The sequence below is a fragment of the Lathyrus oleraceus genome, chromosome 1, assembly GCF_024323335.1.
Source record: "Lathyrus oleraceus cultivar Zhongwan6 chromosome 1, CAAS_Psat_ZW6_1.0, whole genome shotgun sequence".
In the NCBI taxonomy this organism is placed as follows: Eukaryota; Viridiplantae; Streptophyta; class Magnoliopsida; order Fabales; family Fabaceae; genus Lathyrus; species Lathyrus oleraceus.
The window spans coordinates 461,940,815-461,957,441 of NC_066579.1; the positions used below are offsets into that span (position 1 = coordinate 461,940,815).

Sequence of the window (16,627 nt, forward strand, 5' to 3'; positions counted from 1 at the left end):
TTTGAATTTGAATATTTATATTTGTATTTGAATTTGAATATTTGTATTTGAATATTTATAATTTTTAAAAAACAATTTTATAAAATTCATTTTTTTTTAAAATTAAAATAAGCGGACTCTATAACATCTTCTATTTATATATCTATAACATCTTCTATTTATATAAAATCCTTGTTTTTGGTTTCTCTACACTTTACTAAAAAGCATTTTCCCTTTGAGAAAGAGCGAATATGCGTTTTTAAGTCGAGAGCATCTGTGAGGGTGCTATTTGTAAATCTACTATTGTTAAAGCCCTTTCTTCAAAGGACTAAAAGATAAAATAACCCCCATTTATCAGGTGTCATCATTTTTGCACTCATCATCACTTGTGAGTTCAGATAGTATACATTTGTACAGTGAGCAGTATTGTTCACAGAAACGGCCAAGGAAATCGGTGGTGACCGGTGAAGTTGCAATGTTGACGATGATGAGCCAGATTCGTTTCCCTCTTTACGTCAAATCCGGAACTCATTGCTGCTACGCCTCCGCCTCAATTTCCGAACCTCAAGTCCTCAACGGCAACCCTGGCGGCACAGTCTCCTCCCGGCAAGAGATCCGTCTCGGTTTGCCGAGCAAAGGTCGAATGTCTTCTGACACACTCGAACTTCTCAAGGTTCCAATTTCTTTCCTATCTCCTCCAAAATTCAGTTACTAATTTCCGCATCTGTAATTTCACGTTCGCTTTCACAAATAGTGTAATTTCACTCTATCTCTCTGTAGCTAACTCTAACTAACACTAACTAACCTCAACTCCTTTGTTCTTGAAGGATTGTCAATTCTCAATGAACTTATCGATGTTAACTTGAATAAGCTAACAGATTGAATATGAACTGTTTGTTGAAATTACCTATTCAGCTAGTTATATACAAGGTTTTAAATATCAATTGCGTTGCTGTCGCGTAAAGGCTTTAGCTATTTCAGTTGGTAAGGTGTTGCGATACTGGTTGCATTTGTCGCGGTCGCGGTGTGAATTAACTACAATTTATTGTTTAACATAAAAACCTTGCATAACCTGCCAATTCCGTTTTGGCGGTGGCAAACTGATTTTAAAACCTTGGTTATATATATGAAATGATATAGAAAAATATGATAGATTAATATTTAATTTTTTAGTTAAGATAATATAACATAGAGAGAAAGAATGATAAGTATACACTACTTGAAATAGCTTATAAAAAAACGCTATAAGCTATAAGCTTTTGAGGTATCAGCTATAAGCTAAATTTTTGAGTGCTTACTAAAAACACCCTATCTCTCTGTTACTAACTTCAGCTCCTTTGCCCTTGAAGGATTGTCAATTGTCAGTGAAGCAGGTTAATCCTCGCCAGTACGTTGCACAGATTCCTCAGGTAAGATGCCTTTTCTTTTTTATCTTCACTTTGCAATACTTATTAGTTTTGAATATGTTGCTAATTTTAACCGGTTAAGCTGCATACCTATATCCAAATCCGGGTTATAAATTCCAGATAAATATGCATAATTTTTTAACAGGCTCTATTCTTGGATTTGTGGATATCCATAATCAAAAACATAATCGAATTTCAGATTTCCCCATTGTTTTTATTCTCCGCTCCTTTATGTTTGATGCAAGAGTTTAATGTTTTTGCTATTGAAAAATGATTTTGCATATGTTCACACAATGGTTCTTGCTGTTGTTAATTGGTGTCTTCTGCTTGCTTTTCTTCTTTCTACATTTCTTGTTAGTCTTATGTTTTGAATTTTTTAGTTTTTTTTTTCTTTTTGCAGACATTAAGATAGCCTTTTTTAGGATGGTTTAATTAAGCTCAATTTTAATTTCTGTTACATTAGATTAATAATGAATGTAGGAAGTTGGTTGATTTTAGAGAATATGTGCTTCTACTATTGTTTCAACTTGATTGTTAGCTATGTCAAGAAGTTTTCAACCAAAGTGTTCAACTGCTGTCACTGTTTATCTTACAGAAAACCACTCATTGCAAATTGATGCAGGCGCAGTAGCTAGCGGTCTTAATGCTAAAATACCCTAATACTGAGACTACAATAGTGATTGAATCCATTTGAAAACCACACTTTCAATACTCTATTAGAATAAGCTGACTTCCCTTCAAAAGTTTTCTCTTACCTTTTTCTAAAGAAATTTAAAACAGGAAAGTTGGCAATACCAAATTGTCATGATTTTAATAGCATTACTACAACATACGGACTGTTTTTTTTCTTTTTCTTTTCTGAAGTTTGCACTATTCCTTGATCCAAAACCTTAAAAAAAATTGAAGTCTTTGTAAATACCTGTTACTTGATTAGATCCAGTTAGAGTTGGTTAGTTTCTTTGAAATTACATGATACCTAATGTTACAGGTTTACATCCAGTTAGAGTTGCTTAGCTTTCTGTTAATTGGTTCTATTGTCATTTAGTTAGTTCACTTCATAGTTAGTAGAATGATAGATATATAGTTAGTAGAATTGGTTAGATAAGTTGTCATGTCATGATTACTTACTAATTACTCTAGGTACTAAATTAATTGCTTTCTTTATTATGTTGTTTACATGATGTTTGAAACAATAATGAATAATGCATCTATGAATAACTAAACAACAACATTAATGGCTCACCAATGGTTTCCAAATGTCAGAGCAAGCATAAACTGCCAGTTATCCAAGAATACCATATCCAAAATTGGTGTAAAAAATTATGAATCTAGTTTAATCGATTTTAAAAATTCAAAAACCATTTTTTAAAAATGAATTTTCATGTCTAAAACTGGTTTTAAAAACTTAAAACCTGTTATAGAACTGGTTATGCATATAACCGGTTTTATAATGGGTTTTGTGAAAATAAAACCAATTGTGTTGATTGGTTATAGCATCCGGTTATAACAAGTGGATTATAAATGGTTGTGGATTGGTTATGTGGACAATCGATCCATGAGCAAATCTAGTTTTGAACTCCATTACTTCACGTTTCACCAACATTAACTGACATAGTGTACTACACTGTTCAACCCCACCTATGATTTAAAATCAACCCTATGTGTATGTTGCTACTCACATTGTTGTAGTTGCTAGTTTAAGTTACTGAGTTTGGCATTTGCTTTTGATGCCCACAAATGCCACTTCTTGTCTTGCTATTTGAATCCGTTTTGGTAGAAGAAACCCGTTATGTTATTATTTATACCTGTTTATTGGTTTTGACTCCTTTAAAGTACTTAGTAATGTGAGAAAATCAAAGATTAATCTTTCAACAGACCCATGATTTGTTAGGCACATGCACATGATACAAAATTATCAACCACTAATTTGTTCATCAACTGTTGATATTACTCACTAAACACTTTAAAGTGAATATTGTTTATCTTGAGTGAGGTGACATCTCCTCCTAGCTCTTCTAAAGGATAACAAGTGATTTTTCATACATTGCAGCTTTCCAACTTGGAAGTCTGGTTCCAGAGGCCTAAAGACGTTGTAAGAAAATTGTTATCAGGTGATCTTGACCTTGGTATTGTGGGACTCGATATAATCAGTGAGTTTGGCCAGGTGAGCATATTTGTGAAATTTGTTTATTATCTTTTGGGGAAATTTCTATTAATTTATTTCTTTTAGTTATGCAAGTAAGGCATCTCACCTTCCATCGACCAAATGCCAATGATTATATGTACAACAATTTACATTCTGTTTTAAGTTTTACAGCAACTACCCTTCTCAATTGATGTGATTGTTTTTTCCGGTTACGTAGTTTATATTATATGTGGTAAATGATACAAAATTACTAGCAAAGGGAAACCATTGACAATGCTTAATACCATCATTTTCTTAAAGTTAAAATTTGAAAAACATGCCTTCTACTCTACTCATCTGATCCCTTCAATTTCTTTGGAGATGACTTAGATCACCATCTCTTTTCCTTTTCTTTAGTCTTCTTTGCTGCCACATTAGCAGCAATATCATATTCTCTTTCAACCTTTTATCTGTTTGACTCAATCTTTTTCCTAGGGGTGGTAAACGGACAAGACCAGCCCGCCAAAAAATGGGGCAGTGTAGGCCAAGCAAAGTAGATGGGCAGGCCGGAAAGCTTGGCTAGGCCCGCTAAAAAATGGGGCTGGGGTGGGCTGCCCGGCCCTGCCGCTCCTAAAGCCTAAAAGTGGCAAAAAGCCATGCCACCTGTTTAGGCATGCATCCACCCAAAAAAAGGATGGGACGGGGATGGGCTTTTGCAGGCCCAACCCGTTTTGCAAAAAATGGCGGGAAAAACGGGCGGACCAGCTTTTTTGCCACCCCTACTTTTTCCTATTAGATGTAACGTGATGAAGCTAAAATTTTTAAGGCTAAAACTCCACTTGAAGCTCACCATCATTTTCATAATTGATGATGTCATATGTTTTTTTTTTTTTTTTAAGAAATTGATAGAACCGGTAAATTTAATGAAACTGTATAATATTTGTGAAATATTTGAGCTCATGGGCTCTACAATGTAGGAAAATGATAACCAGAGTGAGAGACTCCTATCCCAGAGCTAAGCTCCTCCCAGAGAGAGACTACTCTCCTAACTAACCATCAACAAGAAACCTGAATGATTTTCTCACTCCTTGCTGCTCTCATATTCATACTCACCAACAGAACTGAGTGGCCTCTAATGCCACGTCAGTGGCTGCCCTGTTCAGCTTAGTTGTTTGGCTTAGGCCCAAACCCAGAGTCCTATCACCACTCGCCGCTAGAAAAACAGATCTTCCTCAAGTCCGAGCTTGAGAAATTGACTTCTATCGTTGAACTCTTCTTCCCGTTGCACTTCCTTCACCATGCCCATGTGCCACCGAATTGAAGACTAACTAACTGAGCCTCTTCTCAAGGAAATCCTACCATCAAAGAGTATGTCCTGGTGCTGATGGAATCGCATAGATCTGGTGGTTTGGACGGCAGGACTCACCGCTGTATTGACGTCGCAGGTCGACCAACGTCCAGAGGTTTCAATGAAGGTCGACCACTGTCTTGCTTCTCGCTATACCCGTATGGAGGGTTTCCGCCGCCACAATTGGTCGTGGCTGTTTCTGCATCTACTCACTCTGCTTCATTTGCTAAGGAAAAGGTGTCATCCACTCGACCCTCAAGCTCATTACCCTTGGTTTTCTCTTCATTCCTCTCTAACACTGCTGTTGCGACACACACACACACACACACCAAAGACTACAAGTTTTTTTTGTTAAGATACTTGTTCCGAGAGTTTGAGCCCTCTGGATTTACTTCGATCATCATCCTCACCATCTTAGATTTGGAACTGAACATTCAAGAGTAAGAGAAAGAATGAGCACCCCCAGATGATAGATGATCTTGCAGTTTCGTGAACTCTGTCATCCTGATTTGACAGAACTCCTCCGCAGTTTTTCGCAGGGAGTCCTCACTGTGTGATTCTCGCTTCCAATGCATCCAAATGTTCAAACATCTCCAGTGTCATGAGTGAGATGGCAACTTCATCAGCTCCTCTCGATAATCTGGCAGTTTGGACCATTGATAGAACCCGTAAATTCAAAATAATGAATATATATATATATATATATATATATATATATATATATATATATATATATATATATATATATATATATATATATATATATTATTTACGGAAGAGTTGAGCTCATAAATGATAGCCAGAATCTAAGGCCCCTTTTACTTTGTGAAAACATTTTCTATTTTCATTTCTTAAAATATATGTTTAGATTAACTTGTTAATGAGGAGATACTAGACTATTGGAGCGAACCATTGTGTGCATTTTTAAGAAACAATGAAAATGCCAAAAAATTGTTTTCATTATTTCCAAAAATGCATCATCCCAAGCTAGCATTTCATCTTCTCTCTATCACAATTGTTTCTTTTAAGAGTCTCAATCTCCTTATTAACAAGTTAAAATAAACATAAAATTCTTGAAATGAAAACAAAATAAACGGGGGCCTAAGATTCCTATCCCAGAGCTAAGCTCCTACCAGAGAGAGACTACTCTCCTAACAGACCATCAACAATCAACTTAAATGATTCTCTCACTCTCCTTGCTGCCCTCGTACTCCCATTCACTAACAAAATTGAGCGGACTTTTAGTGCAACGTCAGTTACCACCCTGCTCAGCTTAGTTGTTGAGCTTAGGCCCATATCCAAAGTCCTATTAGAAATAAGAATAGCATATCCCATATCTGCCAACTTATAAACTAAAAATTCTTATCCTATATTTAGATAACTAACATGAGTTAGACTTCCCTGACAATTCCTATTGAGAGCATTAAGTAGTGACTTTTAATTTCATGCAAAAAAATTATTTTGCCACAGTTCTGACAAGTCCAAAATTGGAGATGCTAGTCTTATACCTAATATTAGAAATGTTTCAAGATCAACTTACTTCTTTAAAGCATCCATCTCTAGGATCATGGAAAATGTCTCTGCACATGTTAAAATTTCATGACTTAGTGCGCTTTAGCCTTGATTGACAGTTCTACTTGTTTCTTTTTTGTACGTTGTCTATCTAATTTATATCTACAATTTTCCAGCTTGGAACTTTGCTTTTCCCCTAAGCTTAACTAGCTAAACTGCAATTGCAGTTCAATCCTCTCATATCAATAAACAATATAAGAAGACGACATAGGCCAACGGGCTGAGTTAATGTTGTCAGTTTGTAATTTTAATTATGTTGGTTGTAACTGTCTGTAATTCAAATAAATAGGGAATGGAGGTTTGCAGATTTTCTGGGACTGGTTTTTGGGAGGGAGAGACCAGACTCTCTAATTCTTGGAAGGGAACCACTTTGTAACCGCAAGCCCATCCTTTTCTTAACTTTAAATTAGTTTGTGGTGTGATATCTTGTAACATTGTGGGTCCTCTGTTTCTGATACAGAATTCCAGTGTTTCAGTGTAATAAACTTGTTGGCATCTAAATTTATTAACATAGATACTAGTTTCTATCAGATATCCATGAGGATCAATTTTGTAAATCTTTTAACGATTATCCTTTTCAGGGTAGTGAAGATCTTATCATTGTCCACGAGGCATTGGATTATGGTGATTGCCGTTTATCAATTGCAGTAAGTTAAAATTACATGCTTTTGAAACTGCTAGATCCTACTCCAACCAATATCATTGTATTGTTCAACTAATTCTCTTAGGTAACCTCTGTTGTTTCAGATTCCACAGTATGGAATATTTGAAAATGTAAATTCACTAGAGGAACTAGCAAAAATGCCTCAATGGACAAAAGAAAAGCCTCTGCGAGTTGCAACTGGATTCACTTATGTATGTGATTCACATTCAACTAATGTTTTTTAGTGTTATCCGTGCTACAGTTTCTGCAGTTTTCCTTCTAAAAGAGAAAGTCTGATCTGAATTTTCTTCTTACTGTTCAGCTGGGTCCTAAATTTATGAAAGATAATGGCATTAAGCATGTTGCATTTTCAACTGCTGACGGAGCACTCGAGGCTGCTCCTGCGGTGAGAGACAGTGTTTGTTTTATTAGAAGTTATTCCTTTATGTTTTCTTATTATAAAGCATATATTTGATTGTTTTGCTATGAGTTTTACTTATACTATCAAATGATATTTACTGGGGTTTGGAAGGAGTTTGGCTGATATAGTTGTTGATAAGTTTTGTCTGTTTTTCTTATGGCAATTTTTTTGTCTTTTTTGTATAGCTTAATACACTAATAACAGTTAAATGTTTTCTGTGATCCCAAAGATCAAGGACGACAATTTTTTATGTCTAATTGCTGAAACAGATTATGTTCAAATTTTATAGGATGAATAACTGTAAAACTGAAGATGTATTCTCTCTGGTTGATTAGCTTGTGGTCAATATTCTGCATTCGAGGACAACAAATATGCTGTCAAGTGTCAAAAATGATAAATTATAGATTTCTTGAATGTTCCCCTTTTATATGTGTTTTTTATTCTGCAAGAGATAATAAGCTTTATGGGCTGTCGTTTCCCTTCTATATTCTCTCAGTGGAAAGGTGAACGTTCCATGTTGACCGACATTTGTTAAAGTTCCTGATTTTTGTAGCATTGTTAAAGTAAAAGCAATTAGGACCCGCCGAATTAAGAAGTTTGATCTAATTACAAATTTCTGGTTTATTTGTTAAACTTGATTGTATTGAGTTCTTTTTTCTCTTTTATGCTAGGGGAGGAGGGGGAGTGATGTGAGATTGAGTCTGTAAATTTTTTTTTTGAATGACAAATTGTTAGTAGTTACTCACTCTTGCCTGGACTTGAACCCTGAACGCTCAACTCCCTTTAACCCTTAAACCAACTAGTTCAAGCCAGTTGAGCTACCCTTCCCACCCATATTGAGTATGTATTTGACTATTGGATTCCGATTTTGAGGCATGTTGTCATTTGAACTCTGTTCTTAGTGATATATGGCAATATCTATGTTGTGTGTATTTCAGTTATGATTTTAGTCGATTCATGATGCAAATTACGATTTTTTTTTTGTAGAAAATATATTCTCTTCCCATATAAAATATTTCGCTATTATCATTTTCTCAGTTTTTTTTTGGTCTTTGCACCTAAAAAGAAATAATTAATTGCTTCATGACCATCTCTGTTCTTAGTGATAGATGGCAATATATATGTTGTGTGTATCAGTTATGATTTGAGTCGATTCATGATGCAAATTACAATTTTTTTTTTGTAGAAAATATATCCTCTTCCCATATAAAATATTTCGCTATTATCATTTTCTCAGTTTGTTTGGTATTTGCACCTAAAAAGAAATAATTAATTGCTTCATGACCATCTCTATCTCATTGATGCTGTTGCCACCATATGCTTGATCTGATATTTTTGATTCATTTAGATAGTTGTTTGTCTTTGCTCTATTTAGATGGGGATTGCTGACGCTATCCTGGACCTTGTGAGTAGTGGAACTACGTTGAAAGAAAATAACTTGAAGGAAATTAAAGGTGGAACTGTTTTGGAGAGCCAGGTTGGCAATTGTCAAATTTTATGACCTTTAACTAGCATGATCTGTTTTTTTAACGCACCAGGAAACTGCTGCTTCTTGTGCCTTGTCAGACTTGATTTTACTCTAACAATTGAACACTTTTCAGGCTGCTCTTGTTGCAAGCAGGAAATCATTGATCAGTCGAACAGGAGTACTTGAAACAACTCATGAGATGCTTGAAAGATTGGAGGCACATCTGAGGGCCATGGGGCAGTTCACGGTGCATATATAGAATTTACAACTCCCCATCTCCCCAAACTCCAGTTTCTTCTTTTGTTTTTGTTCATTTTTCTAATGCTAGATTTGGCAGGTTATTGCAAACATGAGAGGAAGTAGTGCAGAAGAAGTGGCTGAGAGAATACTGAGCCAACCATCATTAGCGGGACTGCAGGTGTGATACGGGATGAAACATTTTTCCCAACCCTAATTAGTTTCGGGGAAGGATCTTCTACCTTTCTGTATTTGCTTTTCGCACGAGCAAAATCTGATCTGTAGTGAGTAGTATAATCATTCTTTGACCACTCCTGATTTTAAGAGATATCCTTGATGGTTCATATGCAGGGGCCCACTATAAGTCCAGTTTTCAGCAAGCGCGATGGAAAGGTAGCAGCAGACTACTATGCCATAACCATATGTGTGCCCAAGAAGGCATTGTACAAGTCTATTCAACAATTGAGAGCGGTGGGTTTTTGAGCTAGTGTCAGCTCTTTAAAAGTTATTGTACTCCTCTCAGTTCTTGCTTTATCTTATGGCATTACATTTTAGCTAAATACCATGCCTTCTATTTGAACTGCATATCAAAAGACTAATTCTTTCTTATTTATCATGATTCTCATACCAATCTTCTGTTGACTGTGTTCCTATGATGCCAGATCGGAGGCAGCGGAGTTCTTGTATCACCTTTGACCTATATTTTTGACGAAGAAACTCCTAGATGGCGTCAGCTCCTTTCTAAACTTGGGCTTTAGTCATATATGTGCTCCATTTGAGGAGTTGTTTTGTTGTTACCCCACCACAGAAAGATAATATAAAATGCAGAAAACTGTAGAAAACTGAAATGAAAGAATTCTGTATGCTTAAAATTTTGTAGCAAGCCATTAGTTTCTTCAGTTAATTCTCTCTTTAATAATACTTGGATTGTTGTGTTGGTTAAACTATGGTGTTGTAATTTATAACATTTTAGTTGATTTTACCTGTTACCAGCTACCTAAAGGAGCTGGTATCTACTTTGAAATGGTCTTGATGCATGCGAAATTAGAAACCTGTTGGAAGGCCCAGCATTACTTAATTAATTAAGCTGAGGGTGATGATTCTCGGGTGGTAGATCCAATTAAGTTGTTGTCTTGGATTTGGTATATGTGTAGGAACAAACCGAAACCGGGAATCTCATTCTATAACATAATCTTCATTTTATCTTGGGTATTCGTTGAACTCACTATTAAAATAAGATTATTACTTATAAATAAGTTAACTAAATAAGCAAATTATGTTGTGCTAGCAAACTATCATCAAACTATGGCTGATATAGTCATGTATCCCAATCAAGGAAACTATACCCTATATCCGTCCCTATATTTTTCAAAATATTTTAGTTTTTATATTTACTTATTTATTATTAATTATTTATTTTTTAAAATTTGTATCCTCACCAGTGTATCTCACACACACACACTATCATCACCAAGCTCAATGTGACATTTTCTCTCAAACATCTTGGTGACCTAGACTACTTTCTAGGTAGTAAAGTGAAGCAAGCAACACATAACTCCTTATTCCAAACCTAATATAAATATATCAAGACTTGTTGCTTGAGATTAGCCCTATTCATACACCAATGCATTGTACCTACATGTATAGGTCTGTTGTGGGTGTCCGCCTATATGCTACCATAACTATATCTAACATAGCTTTCTCTCTTAGCAAAGTGTGTCAATTTATGAGAGGAAGAGAATTCTGAGGTACCTTAAAGGTACAATTGGCCATGGTATCCATCTCTTTCCCCTTTCAAGAAACTGCCCTCCTTTTATTCAGGTTTTATGTGATGCTGACTGGGCTTCAAACCCAGATGATAGAAGAAGCACCTATGGTGCAACTATCTACTTTGGCTCAAATATCATATTCTGGTGGTCCAAAAAGCAACATGTGACCAGATCCAACACTGAGGTATAATACAACAACTTTGCACGAGCAACTGCTGACCTCCTTTAATTTTAAACTCTTCTTAAAAAGTTAATTGTGTCAACTAAAGTCCCTATAGTTCTGCGTATCTGCTATTCTCTTAGCTTACAATCTCATAATGCACTCAAGAACAATGCACATGAAGATAAACCTCTTCTTTGTCGGAGAGAAGGTCTTGGTCAATCAACTACAAATCGTACATATCCTTGACACTGACGAATGACCATGTGCTCTTAATAAACCCCTAACTTCAATTAAATTTCTTATTCTGATACATAAATTCGAGGTTGCTCACTCTATATTAGAATAAAGTGTAGGTTTGCTTAATATAGTAAAATGTCCAGTCTCAAGACTGACATCTGTACCAAAACCTGGTATAGCAAGTCAACTATTTGCTAATATAAAAACAAACATTTCCGTCTTCATAACTAATTTCATAAATTAGAAGCTAGTTGAAATTGAAAATGAAAAGATTAGTTTTGAATTCTATCAATTTGACAAACCCAAATTTGACCCTTATACAATCCTAATAATTCATACAATATAGTCCGTAACATGCCAGCACCAACTCAAAAATGATCGACACTTGTGTTTTTTTCCCAATAATAGCTAAGTGTAGGTTAATATAGTAAATGCCTAGTCTCAAGATTGATATCTGTCATATCTGTCAGGTTGAGTGTACAAACACCTGCCATAGCAGGTAATCTGTTTGCTAATATAAAAACAGATGTAACTAATTTCATAAATTAAAAATGAGTTGAAACTGAAAATGGAAAGAGTAATTTTCAATTCTATCAATTTAACAAACCCAAATTTGACCCTTCTACAACCCTAATAATTCATGCGAAATACTCCGTAACATGCCAACATCAAATAAAAAATATCAACACTTCTATTCTTTTCAATAGTAGCAACAAAAGCAACCAACAAATATGATATAGAGCATGTTATCAACCAAGCATGTTGTTGCTCCACAACATATGGATATACTAGCTGAGCATACAACAACACATGATAGGCATATCAACAGCATTATCAATAAATCTAAAACATATGAACTTCAATTGGTACTATTTATTTATTAACTATCACAAGAGTTTTTAAGTGTCAGATTAAAGATAAGCTCCATCAGTTACAAATCTCATTCCAATACAATTTTAACATTTCATATTCAACGACTCGATAACATTAAAGTACTTTTCATAAATTATGGAGTTTAGAGAACCTAGATGACTTATATCAAGGTATACTCAAGATACATGGTTGATTTGTAACATTATAATCAGGATCCCAATATATAAAATTAGCAATGCAAAACAGATAACCATTCTAAAAATTCACAATTTTAACATTACTGAGCTACAAATACAAATAATAAACAGAAGTTTGACTGTAATAGTAATGGAAGTCTTCTTCCACTGTGTGAAATATTGAATCTACTATACATCACATGTAATGTAATACTTTTTATTTCCATTAGTGTTTCATGAAAGATTACAAGAATGCCATATAATTTATCTTCTCGCTTCGTTTTGTACCAAAATATCATAACAGCTGAACTGCTGCGATGGCAGGTATTTTTTCTCGCAATTTTTGTGTAACAGCAACACGCACAGTTATGACACCGGCAGCTGGACCCGTGATTCGAACCTTTACTATTGGCTCCTCAATGGCTACCAATTCAAGAGATCCACCAGCTGCCCCAACCAGATATGGCCTTATTTCCTCTAATACCTGAGACAGTTGCTACATATTAAACTCTGAGAATATTTCAGGTTAACAGACATAAACATGTGCTCTTTAAGACAAGTGAACAGCTTCTGCAATTTGCAATCGCAATAGTAACTAAACACAGATAATGATATTAATCTTGATATAATAATGATTTGAAAAGATATAATAGAAAGACTCTATCCATGTCCCATTTCTTGTGTCAATATTAAGTTTACTTTGATCTTTCAGACTAGATTCAATAACCTTAATCCTATACGTAGAGCAAAATGCAGAACATTCAAAGTTTAAACACGTAACGGGAAAAACATCTTTCTATTGACAGTTAGTACTCAATCTGAAATCACATACCACCAAGTAAACAGTGTATCGATTTACGCTAGAAATTTACTTTCTATTGTCTAAACTAGCTACTTTTTGCATGAGAAATGTATTAAATTTTTAGTTAACTTAGATAACAAATTACTTCCAAGAAAGTTTTATGACAAAAGTGAGTAACTTTACCCCCAACGGGTTTGAACTTCACATATGATCTGCCTTCTATGATGGTCATAAAATTAACTCAGTAATTAGCACTTAGCAGTATTTATTAACTCTTTTTTCATTTGAATTCAATCATCATACCATCTGTATTGTCTAGAAGAATTCCCATGAAAAACTTCAACAACTATAAGTGTGTTCGATTGTAGTTTTTAACAATTGTTTGTGTTTAAAAAAATTCTGATTTTCAAAAGGTGTTTTGTATATACCTAATTTTAAACCTTGATTTTTTAAAAAATATTTTTTTAAAGAGAAAGCTGGAACAACTCAAAGTAGTTTTTGTACTCTTTTTTCCTTTTCTCTTTTGGAGAATCAGATTCACCTCCACTAAGTTATACTTAAATGACACATTCACCACCGCTATTTTGTAAGCGACGTTGATCTCTCTTCAGTTACACACACCTCCCATTCATTATGGGAATATTTTAGTACTAGGTTCTTATGTCATTTTGGTTTCCAAATCAACGTGTTGTTTCCACTATGATTGCAAGATCTCCACATTGTGTTCCCCGGTGCCTCCTATGAATCCATCCAGTGGACATGCTTAAATGATATACATGTAAGCAACTAGTCGAACCAGTTTGACACGTGAAATCTTATTTTCTTAAGTTGTAACAAACATCTCTTTATGCATATTTTAAGCTAAGTCATTTACAAATACCTTGCAATATGATTCTTTATATACCATTTCGTAAAAATATATCTAAGTTACAAATACAATTAATCGAATTTTATGTTTTTTAACAAAAGTGTTTTGAAAACAAATTTACCAGGCCTTTTTTATTATCACATCACTAAAACTGTTTAGTATATGCAATGCATAGTCATAATGCTACACATGACTAACCTTCTCAATATTTTCATCATTTAGCTCAAGTCCAGTCTCTTCGTCAGATATTGGTTCAACTGCGACTATTTCAGGGATCTTTTCCATTAATCGCCGTTCAATGCCCAATTTCATTGTCGTAACAGAACTCGGACATGATCCACAAGCACCTTGTAACTTTAACCGTACAACATTGCCATCGATTTCATGTAAAGCAACATTTCCACCGTCAGAAATGAGATATGGTCGAATTTCGTCGAGCACAGTTTCTACATTTTCGGCAGTTAATGGCAATTCCACAGCTGGATCTGGAGCGGCAACGGCCTTTATAGCTGTAAAAACATGATAATGAAGATCAGATTAGGGGTTCCAACTCCCAATTTCCCAAACCGAATTGCTATTACATATAAACTCAAGAAAGAAATATTAAACCTGAATTAGGAATTAAGGCGTTTAGTACTAGGCTTATACACAATCATATACTCATGGCATCGTTTAGATAAACAACATTTTGATTACGCCCTTATAAGTGTTTATGTAAAAATTATTTATACAACAAAAGATAAAATAAGTCAAACTATTTTCAAATAAGTGATGAATTGTTTTCAGAAGCCATTTTGGGCAACATAGGGAAATAAGCTGGACACAACTTATGTATAGGTTGTATAAGCGTTTACGCTAGAAACCTATGTAGTCAAGCACGAGATATTAAGTAGAATCAATTGGCTTGTGAAAGATCGTAAAATTCAGATCGTTAGCACGACAGTAAGATCCTACCAAAGGGAGAAGGGTAATTTCACACATGTATATACACACACATACACAACAACATGAATACCATAATAAAGGCCCCAAAAAAAAGACCCAACACGTTTTTTTTACGATTTTGCTTCAAAAAGCCTGATCTTGACCACGTCTGCGACGAAAACGAAAACGATCTTTCTCTGATTGTAGCACTCTCAAGCATCCTTAGCACGTAAGATCTTAGAATCCAGCACTCGATCTTGACTACATTGCTAGAAACTGTCAACTCAAGTCTTCTAATAATTATGAAACTACAAATTGATAACCTTTTGTAAAATGTTCCATTCATACCAATCCAAGACATCTTTTCATTTTGAAACTGTTCACTGAACAACACAGATTCAAATTTGCAAAGTTTAGATAACAAATCTCCAAATTATTATATTCTAAAAACTGGTCCCTCTTTGCACCATCTGTCTGTCCAATTGTGACATTGCCAACCACCACCATAGTAAATGTAACTATCCCGCCTTCATACGTTGTATAAAACAATTGGCCATTGTGAAGTAATTGCACATTTCAGCTCTAATTGTGAATCAGAAGCCATTTCAAACAGCTAATTCGCATTCGACGCCGACATCTAGACAATTGAATTAAAAAAAAAAAACATAAATACCAAAGTCCTTCCAGAAAGAACCGTTGGCATTTTCTGCTCCATGGAGTCAATCCTCATAGCCACCAATGGCAGAAGAAGGAGGCATTCTCACTAGCATAAGTTGTTTCAGTAAACTCTCTCAAACAAACAAACTTACAAGTATTAAGCCAATTCAAACAAAGCTATGTTAAAGATTAAGAAATACATGGAAATTCGAATTGGGCATAGTGAAGTATTTGCATAATTAGTACCAACTATCTAACTATCTGAATCAAGAAAACAATATATTCCAAGAATTAAGGGGATAACTAACCAAATGGACGTGTAGAGTGCGGTGAATGAAACCAAACGCAAGGACGCAGAGAGTTATTGTTCGTCCTCCTAAAAGGAACATGCTTACCGAAAAACCTTGTACCCTGCGATGATGAAACTATATTATAACGAGATTGCTTTTACAAAAAAAAACGCAAGGACGAAGATAGAAAAGGAACCTTTTCGGTGTTGGAGGAAGAAGAAGGAGAAGATTGAAGGGATCTACAGTAAGATTGTGTATTGAGCACCACACCTTGCATCGGTGTGTTGATATTTTGACCTAACAGAGCTAATCAATCAAAATGTTCGAAATTATTCTTCTCTGTTTGTTTGTTTTCTTCTTCTCTCACCACCCAAACACCATCGCAATTCGCAGCAAATTCCGTTTCTGCCTCTGCTTCCTTCCTTTTGGGCTTTTTCTTTTTAAGCCCAACCTTTGTGGGTTTTACTTTATAGTCAATGTTTTTGGGTTACTGATTGCACCATAGGTTTTTTAAATGCAATAAAGATGTTTGTTGTGGTAGTCTTTATTAGCATTATGTCTTATAGGATTCGCATGCTCTGTTATGTGTTGTCTGGCTCTGGTTTGCATGTAGTTCGGATTATATAATTTGGATCTTCATGATATCTTATTTTTGGTTTGGCATCTTGT

General features: G+C 34.9%; 2 protein-coding genes across 2 annotated transcripts; one reads left to right on the forward strand and one right to left on the reverse strand.

The window, feature by feature from the left end:
- Positions 1–200: 200 nt before the first annotated feature.
- LOC127085867 (ATP phosphoribosyltransferase 2, chloroplastic) lies at positions 201–10,143 on the forward strand. The gene is made up of 11 exons (XM_051026427.1): positions 201–652; positions 1,329–1,388; positions 3,436–3,549; positions 7,012–7,077; positions 7,178–7,285; positions 7,396–7,479; positions 8,870–8,971; positions 9,096–9,209; positions 9,300–9,380; positions 9,551–9,670; positions 9,862–10,143. The coding sequence occupies exons 1-11, from the start codon at positions 455–457 to the stop codon at positions 9,955–9,957; spliced, it is 1,143 nt and encodes a 380-aa protein (XP_050882384.1). The 5' UTR covers positions 201–454; the 3' UTR covers positions 9,958–10,143.
- A 2,345-nt stretch (positions 10,144–12,488) lies between these two features.
- LOC127085878 (nifU-like protein 2, chloroplastic) lies at positions 12,489–16,395 on the reverse strand. The gene is made up of 4 exons (XM_051026437.1): positions 16,155–16,395; positions 15,977–16,079; positions 14,286–14,596; positions 12,489–12,901 (listed from the first exon to the last, which is right to left on the reverse strand). The coding sequence occupies exons 1-4, from the start codon at positions 16,233–16,235 to the stop codon at positions 12,713–12,715; spliced, it is 684 nt and encodes a 227-aa protein (XP_050882394.1). The 5' UTR covers positions 16,236–16,395; the 3' UTR covers positions 12,489–12,712.
- Between the last annotated feature and the right edge of the window lie 232 nt (positions 16,396–16,627).